Source organism: Ammospiza nelsoni, chromosome 8, assembly GCF_027579445.1.
Source record: "Ammospiza nelsoni isolate bAmmNel1 chromosome 8, bAmmNel1.pri, whole genome shotgun sequence".
NCBI lineage: Eukaryota > Metazoa > Chordata > Aves > Passeriformes > Passerellidae > Ammospiza > Ammospiza nelsoni.
Genome location: NC_080640.1, coordinates 33,399,672 through 33,422,385, shown reverse-complemented (window position 1 = coordinate 33,422,385; position 22,714 = coordinate 33,399,672). Strand labels below are relative to the sequence as shown.

Sequence of the window (22,714 nt, the reverse complement as noted above, 5' to 3'; positions counted from 1 at the left end):
CTGCTCCGGGGCCGAGGCTCCTCGGCGCTGCGCTCTGTGCCGGGAGCCGCTCCGTGTGCCCAGGCAGGGAGACGCGGCAGCCGTGCCGGCGCTCGGTGTGCCCGGGCTCCGAGGCGCCGGGGCAGGGAATCATGCGGGGCACAATGGTGAGCAGCCCGGGGCTGCTGCTTCTCGCCCCTCGGCAGGCGGACTCCGAGCCGCAGCTGCCCCGGGCCAGCAGCAGCCGGCAGCTCGCAGGCGCTCTCAGCGCCCGGCCCGGCACGGAGCTGGGCTGCAGCGGCTGCAGAGCCACAGGGGCCGCGGCTGCGGCCACCGCAGAGCTCCCGGAGGCTGCGCTTGTCTCCGCACCTGCTGCCGCACCTCTGGGCAGCGGCGACAGCGCAGCCACAGCTGCCACCGCCCTCCTGAGCCCCCGCACGGCCGGCACCAGCAGCGACCTCTCACCGTGTCCCTTTCAGGGTGCCATCAGCGCGGCTGCAAAGCTGTTCCCGAGGCCGAGCTCCCATAGGATCTGCCAGCAGCACTCCTGATGTCTCCGCAGCAAGGTGCTGTTTGTTCCGGGCAGAGAGATGGCGCCTGTGAGCCGGAGAAGAGTGAATTCTACTCCATGACTAGAGTTGAGAATGAGCCCCAGCATCCCCATGAGGGACCAGCAGCCGCGCTTCCACACTTGCCTGGGGCCCAAGAAGCCTCTTGGCATAAGCAGGGGGATGCCACTTGTGAGCGTGCAGTGAGTGCAGATGTGGAGAATGGATTCTGCACCAGGGATGGGAGCGCGAGGGAGCCCCTGGCTCCCCAGGGCACAGCAGCAACGGGCAATGAACGCAAAATGAACCTCAAGAGATTCCTGGGTGAGTACAGGGCCACCCCTGTGGCCTCTAGACAGGAGCGCGTGTCCCCTCCCAAGGCCAGGGCTGGCAGGTGTGTGGCTGTTTCCCGAAGTCTGGAAGAGGCCTCGTGCTCTGCTGGGCCCCATCCGTGGCTGCAAGCAAGAGCCCCAGCTGCCCCCAAGGCTGTGCAGTTCTCCTGCTGCAGCCTGTGCCCACAGCTGTGTCCCTGCCTGTGGCCACAGCTGTGTCCCTGCCTGTGGCCAGGCTCTTGGCTCTCTGGCTGCCAGTTGAGGGAGGCCCACACTGCCTCAGGGCTCCCTGCTCTGCTCCCTGGCCGTGGGCTGAGCAGATTGCAGGGCCGGCTCTGCTTCTGGCAGCCAGCAGCTCTTTCCTGCTCCAGGTGAATGGTTCAGGTGCCATCCCGTGGGCACGGCGGTGCTGATTCTGCTGCTCCTGGTGCTGGTGCTGGCTTTGGGGGCGGCCTTGGCTGTGCTGGCAGGTAAGGGAGGGGCAGCAGCGTGGGCCCAGCCCCTCGGGGCAGAGCGGGCTCCCTGCTCCCTGCACAGGGGAATCCTCAAAACCTTCTCCTCTTCCCCCTGCAGCACCACAGGTTCCAGTCACACCTGCCATTCCGCCGTCTCTTCTGGGCTGTCCCCATGGCTGGGTTGGCTACAATGGGGTCTGCTACTACTTCTCACGGGATTACAGCACGTGGGAGCAGGGTCAGGAACGGTGCTCCGAGCTAAATGCCTCTCTGGCCATTGCCAAGGATGAGGAGGCCATGGTGAGTGAGGGGCTGCGGGCGCTGTGGGGTGGCTGAGGGCAGCCTGGGGGCGCTCCTGGGCCGGGCTCGGTGCTCGCAGGGCCGGCGCTGCAGCCCTGGGCCGGGGCCTTGCAGGGAAGGAGCCCCGGCGTGCGGGGGCAGCCCCGGGCACGTGTCCCCCCGAGGGGCCGGGGCAGCTCCCACTCCTCTCTCCTGGGCAGGATTTGCTCTTCCGCCTCCGCGGGAACGGCGATTTCTGGCTCGGGCTGCGCAGACGGGGCGAGCGCCTGCACTGGGGGGACGGCAGCAGCTACAGCTCGCGGTGAGTGCCGGGGAGCCGGGCAGGGCCTGGGGGCACAGGGGCACAAGGGCTTCCCCTGGCAGCCAGCGCTGCCTCTGCTCCTCCCTGCAGGGTTCCTGTTTTTGGCACTTCCGAGTGTGTGTACCTGGCTGACGATAAATTCAGGAGTGAGTTCTGCTCCAACGAGCGGCCGTATCTGTGCAGCAAGGCCCAAGCTCCCCTGTAACAGGGGCTGCACAAAGGACCTTCTCCACGCTGGGCAGTGCCAGCTTCACCTCTGAGCCCAGCACAGCGCTGTCCTTCCTCAGCTGCGCCCTGTGCCTTGCACTTCCTCTCAGGGTCACCTCAGTGCCTCTTCATCCCCAGTGCCAGCGCTGGGCTGGGGCTGCAAAGGAAAAGTCTCTGCAATCCACACTGCCACAGATGCTGCCTGCAGTGAGTGCAGTGCCCTCACGATACAACAAGCTCCAGTGGGGAGTCCAAAGTGGCCTGGGGTCTTGGAAATCATCACCAACTGGCCAGAATGGGACAGTTTTGGACTGTTTTTGGAAGAGGAGGAACAACTGCTGACACGTGCTAAGCAGGAATCCAACTTTCAGCATCAGGCGCCTGACTGTGGAGAATAGTCTGTTGTCTGTCTGTCTGTCTGACTGCTGGGAAGGATCTGACTGTCCTTCTGTGGGAGGAATCCCAGGGTGGAGCAGGACAAGGATTTGCCTCTTCGAGGGAGAAGCAGTGACATGACGTGATTGTAACCCCCATGCTTCTGTGCCGCTGTGTGGGGAGGAGGGAGGAGAGGGAATTGGGGATAAAGTGAAGCCTAGGAAGGACAGAACAGTGCGGGGAAGGTGCATTTTTAAGATTTGTCGTGCTTTTCATTCCCTTGTTCTGATTTGTTTGACAATAAATTCAATTAAAAATAATGTCCCTAGTCCGAGCCTGTTATGCCCATGATGGTTGAGAGATCTCTGGCTGCCTTTATTGAGACACTCGAGCGCCGCGGCCGCCGGCGCTGCTCGCTCCGCCCGCGGTGCTCGCTTCCTCGTCGTTGCTCGCTTTCTCCTCGTTGCTCCCCTTCGCCGTCGTTCCTCGCTCCGCCCGCGGTACTTCTTTCGCCCGCGGTGCTCGCTTCCTCGTCGTTGCTCGCTCCGCCCGCGGTGATCTCTTCGCCGTCGGTGCCCGCTGCGCCCGCGGTGCCGGCGGTGCTCAACCCACTCGCGCGAGCTAGGTCTGCCCAGCGTCAAGAGGAGCAGGACAGAGCGGTTTTGCTGGCCCCGGGCACCTGGCCAGGCCCAGCCCAGCCCAAGAATGCCTGCGAGAATTCACTGTTTAGAGCCCCAGACGCAGCTTCCTCGGCGCTGCGCTTCTTCACCAGCTTCAACGACGCCGGCGCTCAGCACCGGCGTTTCGGCACAGGAGGGACGTGACACCTCCCTGTCTCTGCCCCCGCCCCTGGCTGCACTCCCCAGCCCGGCCCGCGATTCTTTCCCGCACGCTGATTGCTCACAACTGGAAACCCCTCCCACACGGACACCGGCTTAAAATGCGGCGGCAGCGACCGTGGCCGGTGGGCTGTGTCGGGATCAGTTCGTGTCGGTCCGGAGCAGCGGGTGGCACCCAAAGCTCAGAGGCGGCTGCAGCCCAGGTGGGACCCGCGGTCGGTGCTGCCCCAGCTCGGGGCTCGCTGCGGGTGGAGGGGGCCGCGGTGAGGGCTGGGGGTTCTGCCGAGTTCCTGGTGCCGGCTTCCCCCGTGTGCCCCCTGCGCTGGGATCGCAGCCGAGGGAGCGGCTGCCCGCGCTCTCCTCCTTGCCCGGATGGCCGGCACGGAGCCGGTGCCACGGCAGCGATGGCTCATCGCGGCTGCTCTCGCTAGGACGGAGGCGGCTGCTCCGTGCCCGGCACCGTTCCCGCCCGTGCGGCACCGGGCTCGGGGCCGCTGCTCGGGCGGGAGGTGTCCGTGCCCGGCTCGGGGCTGGCACGGCATGAACTTGAACCCAGTGCCTCAGAGCCCAAAGCGCTGCAGGCGCCGGGTGCGGGCACAAAGCGGCGCATGCAGCCTGCTCCGGGGCGAGGCTTCTCGGCGCTGCGCTCTGTGCCGGGAGCCGCTCCGTGTGCCCAGGCAGGAGCCGCGGCGGCCGTGCCGGCGCTCGGTGTGCCCGGGCTCCGAGGCGCCGGGGCAGGGAATCATGCGGGGCACAATGGTGAGCAGCCCGGGGCTGCTGCTTCTCGCCCCTCGGCAGGCGGACTCCGAGCCGCAGCTGCCCCGGGCCAGCAGCAGCCGGCAGCTCGCAGGCGCTCTCAGCGCCCGGCCCGGCACGGAGCTGGGCTGCAGCGGCTGCAGAGCCACAGGGGCCGCGGCTGCGGCCACCGCAGAGCTCCCGGAGGCTGCGCTTGTCTCCGCACCTGCTGCCGCACCTCTGGGCAGCGGCGACAGCGCAGCCACAGCTGCCACCGCCCTCCTGAGCCCCGCACGGCCGGCACCAGCAGCGACCTCTCACCGTGTCCCTTTCAGAGTGCCATCAGCGCGGCTGGAAAGCTGATCCCGCGGCCGAGCTCTCAAAGGATCTGCCAGCAGCACTCCTGATGTCTCCGCAGCAAGGTGCTGTTTGTTTCGGGCAGAGAGATGGCGCCTGTGAGCCGGAGAAGAGTGAATTCTACTCCATGACTGGAGTTGCAAATGAGCCCCAGCATCTCCAGGAGGGACCAGCAGCCGCGCTTCCACACTTGCCTGGCATAAGCCTCTTGGCATAAGCAGGGGGATGCCACTTGTGAGCGTGCAGCGAGCGCAGATGTGGAGAATGGATTCTGCACCAGGGATGGGAGCGTGAGGGAGCCCCTGGCTCCCCAGGGCACAGTAGCACCGGGCAATGAACGCAAAAGGAACCTCAGAAGACTCCTAGGTGAGTATAGGGCCAACCCGGTGCCATCTAGACAGGGGCCCGTGTCCCCTTCAAAGGCCAGGGCTGGCAGGTGTGTGGCTGTTTCCAGATGCCTGGAAGAGGCCTTGTGCTCTGCTGGGCCCCATCCGTGGCTGCAAGCAAGAGCCCCAGCTGCCCCCAAGGCTGTGCAGTTCTCCTGCTGCAGCCTGTGCCCACAGCTGTGTCCCTGCCTGTGCCCACAGCTGTGTCCCTGCCTGTGGCCAGGCTCTTGGCTCTCTGGCTGCCAGCTGAGGGAGGCCCACACTGCCTCAGGGCTCCCTGCTCTGCTCCCTGGCCGTGGGCTGAGCAGATTGCAGGGCCGGCTCTGCTTCTGGCAGCCAGCAGCTCTTTCCTGCTCCAGGTGAACGGTTCGGGTGCCATCCCGTGGGCACGGCGGTGCTGATTCTGCTGCTCCTGGTGCTGGTGCTGGCTTTGGGGGCGGCCTTGGCTGTGCTGGCAGGTAAGGGAGGGGCAGCAGCGTGGGCCCAGCCCCTCGGGGCAGAGCGGGCTCCCTGCTCCCTGCACAGGGGAATCCTCAAACCTTCTCCTCTTCCCCCTGCAGCACCACAGGTTCCAGTCACACCTGCGACCCCGCAGCGCTGTCGCTATGACTGGATTGGCTACAATGGGGTCTGCTACTACTTCTCACGGCATTACAGCACGTGGGAGCAGGGTCAGGAATGGTGCTCCGAGCTCAATTCCTTCCTGGCCATGTGGGATCTCAGCACCTCAGGACTGAGGTGCAGAGTGACCGAGACCACCCTTGGGGGGCTCGGGAGTCCTGGAATGTTGCCAGAAATATCTGGTGGCTACTTTGATCCTACACGGTAGACGACGCCTGTATGAGGATAGGAGGATTTCAGTGGGTGAATGGTGAAGGGATAAGTTAATTACAGTGTAAGACACAGGGTTTAGGATTTCTGTACAGGGGTGTCTAAAGAAGTAAGATGGAGGAATTGGGGCATGTCCTGTCCTTCTTCTTCTTCTTCTTGGCCTCCATCTTTTGTGGTGATGTTGGCACTTTGGGATTGGTTATTACTAAAAGTGCACTGGTTAATAAGGGTAAAAGGTATTGGGGAAAATAGTTAAATATTGTATATGTGATTTCGAGTATAAAGATAGGTGACCGCCCCGGGGGCTCGCAGTGTGCTTACGGCTGGCTGCTGTGCAGACCTCTGTCAGGCCAAGCGAAAATCTTTTAGATAAACAATTAATAAACACCGAGACTGAGAAAAGATCTGAAGCCTCTTCTCGTCCTTTGAAGCACGGGCTGTCCAAGGCCACCCCGGGCCTTTCCAGGTCACCTGAACAGCCGAGAAACCGACAAGTGGCCTTCGCTGCGTGGGCTATCCCCCTACCAACCTTTCGCGGGGGGATCAGCCCTGAAGAGCTGAAGAGCTGAAGAGCCAAGAGGGCAGCTCCAATCTAGGACGAGTTCCCAGGAGAGCACTGATAGCTCCTGAGGAGAGAAGCCTGAAGAAAAAAGAAAAAAAAAAAAAACGACCAGGAGAGTCTGCAAAAAACAGCAGTCACTGAGAATTATATTTGTCAGCTTCTGACGAAGAAAGTTCGTAGCAGAGCAGTCCGGACCGGAACCAGAAAGACGCCTCTGGATCCATTTCTCATGACCTGCTGGACGGAGACCGGGAGCCTTCGGACTACTCTGACGACAGATTCGGTGAGAGTGTCAAAAATAAGAACATGGGGGGCACACTCTCCCAGGAACAACGGGAAATTTTGTCCGCCTTACAAGGTGTGGCTCAATCATACACGGAAGGGATCCCAAAGAAAGAATTAAAACAGTTATTGTTGTGGGCAAGGCCCAATTATCCACCTGCAGAAACATGCCTGCTATTCGAAGTGGGGTTTTGGCAAGAAATTAATAGACATTTATATCTCTTAGCAACGAAAAAAGATGAGACAGCGTTAAAGCTGCTCTCGCCGGCAAGAACCATGCTAGAAGGCATTTCGGTGCAGTCGAAAAGACTGGAAAAACAACGAAAAGTTGCGGCACCCTCAGAATGAGGGGGGGAGGAAAGCTCCAGGAAAAAATTAGTTCTGGCCTCAAGAAGCCAGGGGGAAAGGGCTCTCGAGAAAAGAGAGCAGGAAATAATTAAAGCCCCCGGTCCCAAAACCCAGAAACCCCAGGAAACTCCTAAAGCGTCCTGAAACCCCGGAGAGTACAGGGGAGTCAGGATCGGAAGGGGGATGCGGGGGGGAGAGAAGGGATCGGGGGGGGGCGCTTACTCGCGGCAGCGCAGAGGCAGAGCAGGGCGGCTAGGCTGCGGTGGTGCATGCGGGGAATGCGAGTAGAGATAACGGGAGACACAAGCTCCGGTGCGGCTTTTGTCAGCGCAGCGCCGGGGGTGGCGGCCGCCCCGGCCGGCAGGGTAGCAGAGACGCACGTGGTGGGCAAAACTCACAAAAACCCCGGGGGGAGTCACAAACCAGCGCAGGAGCGTTAAACACGGGCGGCGAATTGGGGGAAACTGCGCAGCCCCAAAGGGCCACTGTAGAGAGACGCAAAAGGCGCGGTGGTGACGTCAGACCCGGTGCGGAGGTCGGCCCGAATCGCGGAGTGGACCCGGGGGTCGGCGGGGGGCGGGCTGCGCACACCGGTGGGAGGAATGGACACAGCGTCAGAGGAGGAGGAGACAGAGTCAGGGACAGACCGAGGGGAGAAGACTTCGGAGGTGGAACAAGGGGGAGAGAGTGACGTCAGCTCGGGAGAGATAGGGAGCGCCTCGGAGAGCACGCATGCGCAGAGAGCAGAGCGCGGGCCGGGGCGGGCCAGGTCCCCTGTGACGTCTCGGGCAAGGAGGGGCCGTGTTCAGGATTCTAAGTCCCGGGGCTCCACACCTTTTTCAGACTTAGTGCCTTTAGTTGAAACCCTCAGGGTCCAAGGCTCATCCCTTCAAGGGAGACGTTCTGGTGTTCAAGCTCCATTTTCAGCTGAATTAAAAGCCAGGCACACTCAGTCTCAGACATGGCAGTCGACCGGAAAAGGGGCAGTCGAGCTCATTCCGTCATCCAAGCTGGGGAGGCCGGTGACAGTGCCGCCTAGTGGGAGGAGGACAGAAGTGCAGGACATGCCGGATCAGTTCGGTGGAGCCACAGCGCCGTCTCGTGGCGAGACTGCAACAATGCAGCAATTTTTTCCAACAATATACAAAAAGTAAAGCACTTTAAAGAAGACAATGTTAACACAACAAAGGGATTATCCATCGACTTCGGGATTTCATGAGGATGATGAAAGCTCAGATGAAGCACAGCTACAAGGAGAAGATGTCATAAGGATCACAGCATCGGAAGGTGTTCCGACATGGATGCTGTCAGCAGCAGAAGCAGCAAAAAGCTTCTTGCATTCAGTTGATACAGCAAAAAAGAAATATCAACAGGATCCTCGAGTTTCCTTTTCGGATTTAGGAGCGAGGCCAAAAACCTCAAGGTGAGAAATGAGGCACGATGAATCACCGATGACATCCACAACACCATTATTCATGCAAATCCCAATGGAACCTCAAGAAGAGGAATTTCAAGAGCCAGTGAAGACGATGGATTGGAAGCAAATTAGAAAAGCATTGGCAAAGGAAAAGCATTTATTTCCGGGATCAGGAGATTTGACAATGCCAGTGACATATGATGCCCAGGGACAGAATCCAAGGTGGGAAAGGATGGGTCATGAGACACTCAAAGACTTAGGGAAGGCGGCTCAAACTTTTGGGCTGAATTCACAATACTTCAAACAGCTACTAAGAGGGACATTCACCACATAGGACCTCACGCCATATGATATTCGAAGTATTGTGGCAATGATTCTCACTGACACACAGAGTCTCGTCTGGGAAAAAAGGTGGAGAAAATATCTTTCTGAATTGCGGAATAGATATCAAGGTGGGCCAAACGCGAACCTCACAGAAGGGCAGTTAGCAGGAGATCCTCCAGATGACAACCCAGGGGAACAATCAGCGCGGCTTCCACGGACAGTGTTAAGCGACATCAAAGAAGCAGCGCGATTGGCAATCATGCAAATTACACCAACAGGAGCTCCGGATGTTCCGTTCTCTTGCATCAGGCAAGGTCCCACAGAGCCATTCATGTCGTTCATCGATCAACTCACGCAAGCCATGGATCGACAGGTGATGATAGAAGAAGCGAAGAGGCCTCTCTTGGAGAGCTTGGCTTTTGGCAATGCCAACCCGGACTGTCAACGGGTGATTGGTGCCATGCCAGGACGGCCATCCTTGACAGAGATGGTGGAGGCATGCAGCAAGGTGGGGACACCTTAGCATGTCGCAGCGATTGTGAAGAACGAATTAAAAGAGGAATGGGAAGAACAGTTAAAGGGACATTCAGAAAGGCAAACAGAGGACAAGACATTGGAGAAGATGCTCGAAAATATACTCCATCAGCAGGACGAGAACATCAACAAAATTCTTGCAACGATGCAGAAAAAGAACAATCTCCCAAGAGGACAGTGCTACAAATGTGGGGAGTTTGGGCACATGAAAAAGAATTGTCCATGAACACATACGCCAGCGCCAGCACAGAAGGCAGAAAGGCCAATTTGCACGGTGCGGCAGAGGGAGACACTCTGTGAAAGAATGTTATTCCCGGACAGACGTGGACGGAAATTCGTTACCGCATCCGGGAAACCGGAAGTGAAGCGCGGAAAATCGCCGGCGCACTCAGACACAAGTACTGGCGGTGTCACAAGACATCAGTGAGCGACAAGCAGATGCCCTCAGCAAAACCCTCAGTCGATTCCACAGTGACCCAGACCTCCTCCCACCAGGGGCACAGTGTGCATTGGCAGCTTCAAAACTAGTATGCTTTCTAGATGAAAGTCATGCAGAGATACCAACGGGTATCCGTGGGGACTCATACAAGAAACAAGATTTCTTGATAGTTGGACAAGATAAGTGCAGTATTCTTGGACTCATTGTTTATCCAACAGTTGTCTCAGCGGACAAAAACACAGAATTAACAGTTTTGGCAAGAGTGCTTCGTCCACCATTGACTGTACCAGAAAATACTGTGGTTGCGAGAGCTTTCGCATTGCCGCCACACGCAGTTGGAGAGGTCATGTCCATCTTCGACGAAGGTTTCCCTATGAAAGAACATGTTGAAGTACATACAACATGGGTGAAGCACAGAGGTTGAGACCGACCCACGCTCACATGCCAATTGACATGTAGGGACAGGACAATAGTGATCAGAGGTATGCTCGACACAGGGGCGGATGTAACGGTAATATCGTACATCTTTTGGCCACGCAGTTGGAGCTTGGCCGCACCATTGGGCTCTCTCTCAGGCATAGGGGGAGCATCTCTGTGTCTGCAAAGTGAGAATTCTGTCGTTGTCATGGGACCAGGAGACAAGACGGCGATCATTCGTCCTTTTGTTGTCCAAAAGCCGATCACAGTCTGGGGTCGGGACCTTTTGGCACAATGGGGCGCGAAGATTGAAGTGGATTTTTAATAGGGGTCACTGCGGCACTCGCCACATTGAAGTTGACATGGAAAACAGATGATCCAGTTTGGGTGGATCAGTGGCCCCTTGAGCGGAGAAAATTGAGTGCTTTGAAAGACCTGGTCCAAGAACAATTGCAGAAGGGACACATCAAGCCAACAGACAGCCCTTGGAATTCTCCAGTGTTTGTCATCAAGAAAAAGCTATCGGGCAAATGGAGGTTGTTACATGATCTCAGGAAGATCAACCAAGTCATAGAAGACATGGGACCATGGATTGTTTTTTCAGTATTCCACTCCATCCAGATGATGCTCCGAGATTTGCCTTTTCAGTTCCTAGTATCAACAAGGAAACGCCTCTGCAGCGGTACCATTGGGTCGTTCTTCCACAAGGCCTCAAAAATTCTCTGATGATCTGTCAATGGTACGTGGCACGAGCTTTGGCACCAGCGCGGAAGAAATTTCCGAAGGTGAAGATCATTCATTACATGGATGATTTGCTCATTGCAGCATCAACACGACAGGAGCTGCAAGAAGCTCGTGACTGTGTGATTGCAGAGGTGCAAAAGGCAGGTCTGGAAATCAGCATTTTGAAGATTCAAGAGGTTGCACCTTGGAAATATCTAGGGTGGAAAATTTCAGAGAGAACAATAAAACCTCAAAAAATGGAGATCAGCACCAAGATCAGCAATTTGCATGATTTGCAACAGCTTTTGGGAGAAATCAACTGGATGAGGCCAGTTTTGGGAATCACAAACAGCGACATCCCAGTGTTGTTCGATCTTTTGAGAGGAGACACAGACATTCGGTCTCCCAGGACGCTCACGCCAGAAGCGAAAAAAGAGTTGGAGAAAGTCATGGACGCAATACAGAAAAGGCAGGCACATCGATTTGTTCCAATGTTGGCTTTTCAGTTGGCAGTGCTGGGGAAGAAAACACAGTTCCATGGTTTGATCTTCCAATGGGACGAATCACAAAAGGACTCTTTGATAATCATAGAGTGGATTTTCCTACCACACAGGCCCACAAAAACAATTCTCACAGATTTGGAGATGGCAGCACAAATCATCATAAAGGTGAGAACAAGGTTGCTGACAATGGCAGGAAGAGAATTCTCAGTCATCAGATTACCTCTGAAGCGAGACTATTTCGATTGGGCAATGCAACAATCGAAAGACTTGTTCATCGCGTTGTTAGCGTTCCCAGGAACTTGCACAGTCCACTTTCCACAACATAGAATACTGCAATCGCAAATATGCTACAGAGCAAAACCAAGAATAAGTGAAGAACCTTTGGACGGGATCACAGTGTTCACGGATGGCTCAGGGAAGACACACAAGTCAGTGATCACGTGGAGAGACTCAACAACAGGGGATTGGGAATCTGACGTGAGGATGGTTCAGGGCTCTCCACAAATTGTGGAGTTGGCAGCCGTTGTCTGAGCATTTCAGTTGTTCGAACAACCTCTCAATCTGGTGACAGATTCCGCATATGTTGCGGGTGTGGTCAAGAGATTGGAGGGTTCGCTCTTGAAAGAAGTCAGTAATGAGGTTTTATACTCATATCTGACGAGCTTGAAAACACTGCTAGAGAGCAGGGAAAGAGAGTATTTTATCACACACATTAGAGCACACACAACACTTCCGGGATTTTTAGCGGAAGGGAATGCTTGGGCGGACAGGTTGACGATGCCCATTTCGCAAACACTGCCGGACATTTTTGAGCAGGTAAGATTAAGTCATGCTTTCTTTCATCAGAATGCGCAAGCGCTGATGGAGTCCTTTCGTCTCACAAAGAGTCAGGCGAGGGAAATCATTAGTGCTTGTCCAGACTGTCAGCTTGTGCAGCCACCTTCTTCTACCGGAGCCATCAATCCGCGGGGGCTGCAAAGTCTTCAGTTGTGGCAAGCTGATGTCACGAATTATCCATCTTTTGGGAGGCTCAAAAATGTTAATGTTTCTGTAGATACATTCTCAGGGGCAGTCTTTGCTTCAGCACATGCAGGGGAAACAGCAGACCATGCTTGCCGACATTTTCTGCAAGCATTCGCAGCATTAGGTGTGCCTCAGGAGATAAAACCAGATAATGGTCCAACGTATACAGGCAGGGTGCTTGACAGATTTCTGAAAAGATGGGGTGTCAAACATACATTTGGTATTCCACATTCGCCCAGAGGTCAGGCGATCATTGAAAGAACACATCACACCCTGAAATCCCTTCTGGACAGACAGAGAAGGGGTGAACCAGAGGCAACACCTCACATGAAATTAAATAAGGCACTGTATGTGTTGAATTTTCTAAATAGCTCATCCTCAGAACCTAATCCACCAATCGTGAGACATTTTCTAAACAGCACACAGGCAAAGCTAAGGGAAAATCCTTTAGTTTTGATCAGAAACCCAGAGACAGGACAAATAGAGGATCCTTTCAAACTAATCACTTGGGGCAAGGGTTTCGCTTGTATCTCCACAGATCGAGGTCTGAAGTGGGTGTCGACGTGGCACGTGAAGCCATTCCGAACGCGAGAACACGAGAACGCTGATCCGAGAAACAAAGAGACGAGTACTCAGACAGAAGTCGAGACTCAGACTGCACAGAGCGATTCAGCAGAGAAATAAAAGAAACTAAGGACTTTAGGGAATTTTCTTTAGGGTCTTGAATGAAAAGCAAAACAATGATTTCACATGAAAGCGAAGTAATGAGTTTCATGATGCTTATGTGCATCATTCTTTCATTCATTGCAGTAAGCAATGGAGGAAATTTACCTGTTAGTCAACCAAAGCAAAATGTATGGGAGACTTTAGCTCAGGCAGCGAATTTAGATAGTATGTGCCTGACACATTCAAGGCCAGGAAAACCATTTTCAGCATGCATGGTTGGATTGCCAGTGGACGAATGGCCAGTTCCAAGGCACTCCGCAGTTAACATTTCGCAGGTCATTAAAGATCCTGTGAAAGAGTGGTGTGCTTGGACACATCTACTTCCTGTGGCTTCTACAGAACTTCAGGAATTGGAGATTTTTGGGTCCATGACAATGGAACTCTGCATGCAGTTTGAAACTTCGAAGGTCACAAAGGCAAAAACTATCGACTTGACTCCCATTCATGAATTCTATAAGAATGCATCAGCATGGTGTAAATATACAGAGAAAACTGCCAGGGGATCGATCCAAGTCCCAGTGCAATTGCCACGGGGTTTGTTCTTAATTTGCGGGGACAGAATTTGGCATGGCATTCCTGCTAATGCCACGGGAGGTCCATGCAGCATTGGGGAAATTTCAATGTTATCGCCTGATTTGAACATGTTAAGGGAGAGAAAACGCAGAGAAAAAAGATCAATAGAACATTATGCGGCAGATTGCAATGATAAAATATTTTCTTGGGACAAGACAGCAAGAATTGCTACAGCAATCTTCTCACCTCAAACAGCATCAGGGGTAGCCTTGACTCAAGTCGACCGCATGGGTTGTTGGTTGAGCAAACACGCGCGGTCTGTGTCTGTCATGTTGGATGACATGTTAAAAGACTTCAGTGGTGTAAGACAGGCGACTCTTCAAAACAGAGTGGCGATCGATAATCTATTGCTCGCTCATGGACATGGATGTGAAGAGTTTGAAGGGATGTGCTGCATGAATCTCTCAGATCATTCAAGGTCAATTCATGAAAGAATTAAAAAATATAAAGGACAGCATAAATACGCTTGGCGAGATCACAGGATCATGGATCGATCAGCTGGTAGAAATCTTTGACATCTCTCCCATTTGGAGAGGAATTTTAAGGGTAGGGTTCTATGTTTTAATAGTTCTCCTAGTCCTCCTACTTGTCGTCCCATGCATCTTTGCATGTTTAAAACGTGCCATGAATCAGATAGCAAAAGAGGTCTTCTTGGTGCAAACAGAAGGGGGAGATGTGGGATCTCAGTACCTCAGGACTGAGGTGCAGAGTGACCGAGACCACCCTTGGGGGGCTCGGGAGTCCTGGAATGTTGCCAGAAATGTCTGGTGGCTGGACTTTGATCCTACACGGGAGACGACGCCTGTATGAGGACTGGGAGGAATTCACTGGGTGAATGGTGAAGGGATAAGTTAATTAGAGTGTAAGACACGGGGTTTAGGATTTCTGTACAGGAGGGTCTAAAGAAGTAAGATGGAGGAATTGGGGCATGTCCTGTCCTTCTTCTTCTTCTTCTTCTTCTTCTTGGCCTCCATCTTTTGTGGTGATGTTGGCACTTTGGGATTGGTTATTACTAAAAGTGCACTGGTTAATAAGGGTAAAAGGTATTGGGGGGAAAAATTATAAATATTGTATACATAATTTCGAGTATAAAGATAGGTGACCGCCCCGGGGGCTCGCAGTGTGCTCATGGCTGGCTGCTGTGCAGACCTCTGTCGGGCCAAGAGAAAATCTTTTAGATAAACAATTAATAAACACCGAGACCGAGAAAACATCTGAGGCCTCTTCTCACCCTTTGAAGCGTGGGCTGTCCAAGGCCACTCCGGGCCTTTCCAGGTCACCTAAACAGCCGAGAAACTGACATGGCCATTGCCCAGGATGAGGAGGCCATGGTGAGTGAGGGGCTGCGGGCGCTGTGGGGTGGCTGAGGGCAGCCTGGGGGCGCTCCTGGGCCGGGCTCGGTGCTCGCAGGGCCGGGGCTGCAGCCCTGGGCCGGGGCCTTGCAGGGAAGGAGCCCCGGCGTGCGGGGGCAGCCCCGGGCACGTGTCCCCCCGAGGGGCCGGGGCAGCTCCCACTCCTCTCTCCTGGGCAGGATTTGCTCTTCCGCCTCCGCGGGAACGGCGATTTCTGGCTCGGGCTGCGCAGACGGGGCGAGCGCCTGCACTGGGGGGACGGCAGCAGCTACAGCTCGCGGTGAGTGCCGGGGAGCCGGGCAGGGCCTGGGGGCACAGGGGCACAAGGGCTTCCCCTGGCAGCCAGCGCTGCCTCTGCTCCTCCCTGCAGGGTTCCTGTCCTCGGCGATTCCGAGTGTGTGTACCTGGCTGACAGGAGATTGCGGAGTGAGAACTGCTCCAACGAGCGGCCGCATCTGTGCAGCAAGGCCCAAGCTCCCCTGTAACAGGGGCTGCACAAAGGACCTTCTCCACGCTGGGCAGTGCCAGCTTCACCTCTGAGCCCAGCACAGCGCTGTCCTTCCTCAGCTGCGCCCTGTGCCTTGCACTTCCTCTCAGGGTCACCTCAGTGCCTCTTCATCCCCAGTGCCAGCGCTGGGCTGGGGCTGCAAAGGAAAAGTCTCTGCAATCCATCCTGGCACCGATGCTGCCTGCAGTGAGGGCATTGCCCTCATTATGTGTGGGAAATACGGCTCACTATTTACACTTTTATAAAAGTTTATTATGGCTTTAAGTCCTGCCCTGGGGTGCTTGTCTGCTTGCACAGGGTTAACTCAACCTACGCTTTCTATATGCTGTTACATATTAGAGCTACATGTACATTTATAAGAATGCGTGTAGCTCTAATATTTAAGATTTATCCTATTAAATATATTATTAAATTATATATATGTAATATATGTAAATTTTTTTTACAACTTTTAAGAATTGCACTATAACTTTGAATTTTCCTGCTCGTTTAGGTTTTTTTAACTTTTTCAGACCATCTTGTACCTTACGCTGTTATATTGCATGGTTTCTTGTGATTCTATCTTTTTGTATTTTCACTCCCTGATAATGAGGGTCAATAAAGTCTTTTTTTTTTCATGCTCTTGTTTCTGTTATCTTGTCTTTCTGATAAGGAAGTCCTTGAATGTGGAAAATCACTTAAGTATTTGACACCATTTTCTGAGTTAGTTACATGAAACAATCATTCCAAGATATCCCAGTCTCTATTGTACTATGGCCTAAGATAGTATCTATGACACTTCTATTTATTAAAGCTCTAGGGTGTATACATAAACTGACAGATTATACCATATCAAATGCAGTAATTACAAATTGTACTATATCAGGGTTTTTGTGATCAGTAATAGCTTGCAAAACAAATGTTAATACATAAATGCAAAAGCCAGTACATATATTTATAATTTATAACATGCTACAACAAACTTAGTTGGGAAATCCAAATCACCTGAGCTCTTGGAAATCATCACAAACTGGCCTGAAGGTGACACTTCTGGACTATCCTTGGAAGATGTGAGAAAGGACCCTCACTTTTAAATTTTTAGAGGTTCATTAAACCTTAACAAAATATACACCAACAGACTGAATAAGGAAAAATTACAGCACTGGGGATCTCTGTCACGTATTTGTTTACGTAACGGATACTCTGCCTTTTGTACCCTCAGCCCCTCCCAAAGTTTTGTCAGTCAGCTCCTCCTCTGCCCTGCACAGGTGGAGATCACTTCCTCACACCTTGACTGGAGCTCAGGTGTTGTCCTGTGGCCCCTCCTGGCAATGAGCCGGCCCTCCCCAAATGCCCTGGGAACTGAGGCTGCTGTGAGGGAGAGGGAAAGGGGAATAGGGGGGGACATATTGCAGTAACAGCACTATTCATCTACAAAACTTCTCCTCACATACACATAATATCTGTCTCTTACTTGTGAGAGCCAACTATCACATCATTCATCTATAACAAACCACACTTTTCCATTTCTATGAGCTTTTGTCCCAAACAATTAACTCTCATTTTCAATCCAGATAATCAACTCTTCACAAGAAAAAAAAAATTAATGACTTCTACTAGCATTTGTTGATGTGGGCAAGAAGAGTGGGAAGAGAAGGAAAAAAATCTCAGCTTTTCTTTGCCACACTTATTTGGAAAGGACAAAATGGGATCACAAAGGTCTGATGTGCCTTTTTTACTCCCATCTACCGTGCCCATGGGGCTGCTACTCACAGCAGGTGCATCTTAGTGGTGAGTACAGAGGCCAGCTCACTCTTGCCTTCTGGTTCCTGCTGTATTAACAGACAGCTGAGCAATGACAGAGGTCTGGGGTGCCTTTCTTGCCCCCACCTTGCCATGCCTATGGGATTGCTGCCCACAGCAGGGCTATGGAATCTTCTCAGTGCTGAACACAGGGGCCAACCTGGTCTTGCCCTCTATTTCTTGTTTCACTCTGCTTGTTGGTCCTTAAGGGAACTGCCCCAACACCTCTGATGGTTCCCTGTGTACTTCCCCTCAACAGATGCTTGTGATTCTCATCTATTAAAACAGGACAACTACATCAATAAACGATAAAGTTCAAACTCCCTGCCCAAAGTGTTAGCTAAACAACCTTCAAGCTGGTGGAAACTTGACTCCACTTTTCAGACATCTTCAATCTTTGGTTCTCTCTCACCTGCTCTGCATGTTACAGTCTATTCTTTGGGTTCTCTCACCAGCCTTTAATTCTGTTGCTGTGAGTCCCTCTCGCTCTGGGGTTGGCACAGCCCATTCAGCTCTCAGGTAGAAGGATCCTTGCAAGCCAAAGGGATTTCTGAAGCAGTCCCAGCCTGCAGCCCCTGGGTGCCTTCAGGCCATCCATCCAAAAGGAAAAGTGACTTCTGGACCATGAGAGAGCCCAGTGATCTCTAGGAAGGATGTAGAAAATGACAGAAGTTTCATGATAAATTTCTCCTGGGCAGCTGGGATTTGTGACCAAATTAGGAACCAGGAGAAAACTCTTTCCTCTCATGGAGATGTCTCCATAACATTACCAAGAGGGACTTCTCTCCCTAAATGAACTGAAGAAAGACTATTTTAGAGGAAGTAAACTAAGTGGAAATGTTTGATTTTGTTTCTTTACATTGTCAGTGTAAAAGAAAAGGTTGTGGGAGGAAAAATTTTAGAAGTGTTCTAAAAGTTTTGCTTTAATTCTTGCTACTTTTTTTCTTTTTGTTGCTATTAATAAAAGTTTCTTTATACCCTTTTGAAATTTTAAACCTGCTTTAACTTTGTCCTAACCCTATCTCACAGCAGGAAATGAGTGCACGAGTGATTGATCAGCACCAAAACCACTACACAGGGCACTGTAAGACTTGGATTTTTCAGGGAGAGGAGGGAGGAGCAGAATCTAACCAAAACTCTGCCAACTTTGTGTCCTCTCACAGAGAATAAAACAAAAGTGACTACACTGTTATGAATGAGGTCCCTATATGTCTAATTTAATCAACCACAAAATTAGAATTTAGCACCAATTTTAATCGAGCAGCAATTTTATATAAAATAATACAATCAAATATAATCAAGCAGATATAAAATATTTTGGCAGTGGTTTGGATAAAGCATAAGCAAAACCAATCACTCAGGGTACGGGGAGGGTTTTTCTCACCCTGCCTCACGTACAAAAGGCAAAAGGATCCAAACACAACTTATATACTGTATGCTAACACATACTTGTAATTTCCTGTGAATCCCGTCCTGTTTTTGATTCTTTAAATCTGTGTCACTGCACTGCACAATGCATGCTCTGCCTGTTGCTGACGGGTCTTTTGGCCTTTTGGGGGTCTTTTCAGATGAAGGCTCACTGTCTTCCTCACTGCCCTCTGAATAACCTTACAGCTTGGGCATGTGCATTAAGCTTTGTGTTATATAAGTCAGCATTATGTTCCAAGTAGGCCTTATTATTTCATAGATAAGACTGGTATTTCAGATTCCATACTTGGAATCATCCCAACTTTGCTCATCCCAAGACCAATTCTGTTACAGGATATTGTTAATTTCAATACTCCATCCTGTATCCTACTTTCTCATGAACATCTGAGAACATCTGTTTCATGACACTAATTACATATCCTTTTCCTCTATTACTTTTTAAAAAATATTTTCTAAAATATCGATATAGGTACAATTGTTAGCACGAATCATATCCATTTAGCACAATTTCTCCCATTATAAGTTTTGATCATATTAATTCATGCTTTCTATTAAAAGACTGAATCTCAGTATCTTCTACATCCCCAAAAATCCAGGTTTTCACATTCCCTCATTTCTCTTTTTGATTAAATTTAATATGTGGTATTTTCAGGTACATAACACAGGAGATAAAATGAGTCTAGGCAACAATTCCAATAATGAGTCCAGCTGGTATAAACCACCAGATTTCCCCCTAGAGGGGTTCCAATTTTTAACTGGTACAATTAGCTTCTTTTGATCAACGCTTTTCCATTGCCATTTATTTTTAGATAACATTTAGATGTGTTATGTTTTTCACAAACTCCTCCTTTTTCAGCCATTAGATAGCCCAAGGCCAATCTGCTCTGATAGACTGTTACTAGCAGGTGCATGCTTTGTTGGGTAGCTGTTTTGTTCCAACTGACCTCAATTATCTTTTGCAGTCTTATCAAGCAATTTAATGTATAGTGTGGAGCTGTCTATTCCCCACATCTGTTTTGAGCCCAAACAGCTGGATCAGAAATGTTTATGTTTCTTTCTGAGTGCCATTCATTTTCACTCCATTTATAGCTGCCCCTTATCAAAAGGTTTAGGTTTGCCTTGTTATTGCCCATGGCTTTATCAAGTGGGGCTTTCTCCAGTGGATTTCCCTTGGACCAGGGCAGGGTGCAGGGGGAGGGTTGGATAACTCCTAACCTACAGGTCCCTTTCCATCTCCGGGGTAACTGACTGCACACTCGCTGTCCACAAATGCAATATAGCCCATCAGGGGCCTTCCATGTTCTACTTATATTGTCTGGTTGATTCCAATAGGGATCCATATTTTCTATGGAATGGTAAGGGCCAGCTACAGAACTATTATACCAGCACAGATTAATTTGACTGTCCCACTTGCAATCGTTTCTCTTTGTTGTTCTCCAATACCCATGGGTTTTGTTTGGACACCAGGTCATAGTTCTATTATCTGAATATACAATTAAGGTAGATTCACAGGGGGCATGTCCCACCTCTTTGGTATAGTTCTTGGTATAGTTCTTTCTTTCTCAAGTTATACAAACTGCTCCAATTCCCTGGTGACTTAAAGTCCACCCTTCAGGCAATTTTATTTTCTCAGAAATTTGGGTGCATTTCCATTTTTAAAAGTGTTCTGGAGCTAGACCTTCACCCCTCCATGGCCATCTTTCAGCCATTTGAGTTCCCTCAGAAATCCAACCGTGATAAATCCAATTCGATTGTGATTTTTTTTTACATTAAATCTACAAAAACATTTCTACCTGAAGTTGGCAAATCCCAGTTGCTGTCTTGCTGCCTTCATTGGTTATACAACACCCTTGGATTTTTCCCTTTATTCTTACCTTGCTGGTTTTGTTCTGAATTTCCCCACTCTTCTCTTTTTGGGAAACAAAGGAATTCTCCCTCTGTGGGGCAGTCTGGGCGTCCATTGGCCCAATCCTAGATTAACTCCCCCCCAATAGGCTCAGCCATTCCTGTGGCAAGTTTGTAAACTTGTCTGGTTGTAACATTCAGCATCCACAGAGTGATGTACTGCAAAAACAGTCATTGAATTGTGGCTGTCCCACAGGAGTTGGCAGCATTTATTGCAGGGGTTGCAGACGCACAGGGTACCAGGATCCATGTCAGGAGCAGGTACCTCAGGAGTCTGGACTCTCCACCTCTCTCACGGCCCCTTGGGCTGCAGCCAAGGGCTGAGATTGTCTTCTCGGGAGCAGAGTTTGTGTCCTGGAACCTCATTGCTGGTACCATTTCTGCTGAGCCAATCTCCACTCTTACCCCTTGGATACAATGATTATAGCACAGGATACTATTTCTGTGTGCGCCCCTCAGATACAGTGATTATAGCACAGGATACTATTTCTGTGTGCACCCCTCAATACAATGATTGTAGCACAGGATACTATTTCTGTGTGCACCCCTCAATACAATGATTGTAGCACAGGATACTATTTCTGTGTAGCCCACCTGGGTGCAAGGATGATAGCACAGGATCCTTACAGTCTGGAGGCACTGTCCCATCGCTTTCCATGGGTTAATTGACAGTTCTTTTTTTAATTAATAAAAGGGACTTTGGAGATGTGCCAAGTGCAGGAAATGTTTGAACACTCTTTTCTATAAAACAAATACTAAAATGATTTCGTTAAGCAATAAAAAAAAATTGTTATAAGATCTAACTTGCTGGTTGCTTTTTACTCTGATATTGGGAATAATTACTAAATAATCTTTTCCACCAGTAAACACACCTGCAATGTCCATCTATCTGTAGCAGAAGCAAATCTATGGTGTGACTCATAAATTTCCTGCCCCTCCACAGTTCTTGGTGATAACACAATTATCTGTTACACAATGGCACACTTGCTCTCTTGCCTCTTCATAGACTGTGACAGCTAAAACTCGTTGGTCTCTGTCTTCTATTAATTGAACAGCTGCATGAAAAGTTCTATCTCTATCACTTAAAAGTGTTCCTACAAAATCACTGAAAATTCATGCTATTGTAAGCTGGTCACACAAGTGATTTAAGCAGGTTAAACAAAGCAGTTGATTTTCCCCTTCTTCTATTTTGGTTCCCTTTCCCCACGAGTTAAACTGTACAGACAATACAAGCCCACAGGGCACAGCCTGGGCCATGCCCAGCACACGTCCAGTGCTCTGTTTCTTTCTGGACCTCTGCTGCTGGCATCAGTCCCTGATCCCAGAGTCTCAGGAAATGCTGAATTCATTCTTTGTGATGTTGTTTGGTCTCCAAACATAGTGGGGTTACTCAACCCAATAATTCCAGAATTGATGGCAAGCTGGTGTTTGAGCAAAGGTTAAAATTTTATGAAATTATCAGGTTTTCCATCTGTAGTTCAGCTGTTTGTATGTTGCAGCTGAGCTCACTACTGTATCAGTGTGTTCACACTCTGGACCAACCCTGATGTTGGGTAACCTCAGCGACAATGCTGATACCACCTCTCCTTACAATAGTTACATCCAATGCCTACAATTAGTAGCTTGTATAAAAATTTCTAGTGGACATAAACTATACTTTTCAGCCAGCCTTTGGTACACATTGCACATTTTTCCTTTGCTGTAACACAATTACTTTGATAAAAAAAAACAAATAACACATATCAAACACTCACACACATAGTTTGGCCAAACTACATAAAATATACATTCATTACTATAAAAAATTTTACCCCAATTATTTGCTTTTATCACTTGAAATTGTAATCCAAATCTTGGAATAATAGGCTTCAACAAAATTTTGGCTACTGTTTTAGCTGTAGCCTGAGCTGCAGGAATGGCCTTTATCCACTGAGTCAATTAATAATGAATAGATATTTCCACCTGCCCACTCTGGGTAATTTGGTAAAATTAATCTGGATCCTTTTAAATGGCCTGTATACTATATAGCAGCCCCCAGGGGGATGAGTCTTCCACACCTTTTGGTTCACTTTTTAACATGTGAGATGCCCCGTGAGTAATTTGTTTTCTGATTTCAAATATTCCTATATACCCATACAATTTTAGTAAATGATGACAAAGTGCTCTTTTTCCTCAGTGAGTCTGTCAATGTCTGTCTGGCTAAGGGTTTTAGACCTACCATCA

The 22,714-nt window shown here is 50.6% G+C and overlaps 1 protein-coding gene across 1 annotated transcript; it reads left to right on the top strand.

Annotated features, from left to right (window-relative positions):
• The first annotated feature begins 829 nt into the window (after window positions 1–829).
• On the top strand, window positions 830–2,120 carry LOC132076544 (C-type lectin domain family 2 member B-like). Its single transcript, XM_059477678.1, has 4 exons — window positions 830–851; window positions 1,433–1,614; window positions 1,815–1,915; window positions 2,006–2,120. Exons 1-4 carry the CDS (start codon window positions 830–832, stop codon window positions 2,118–2,120), a joined length of 420 nt encoding a protein of 139 aa, XP_059333661.1.
• Window positions 2,121–22,714: the final 20,594 nt, after the last annotated feature.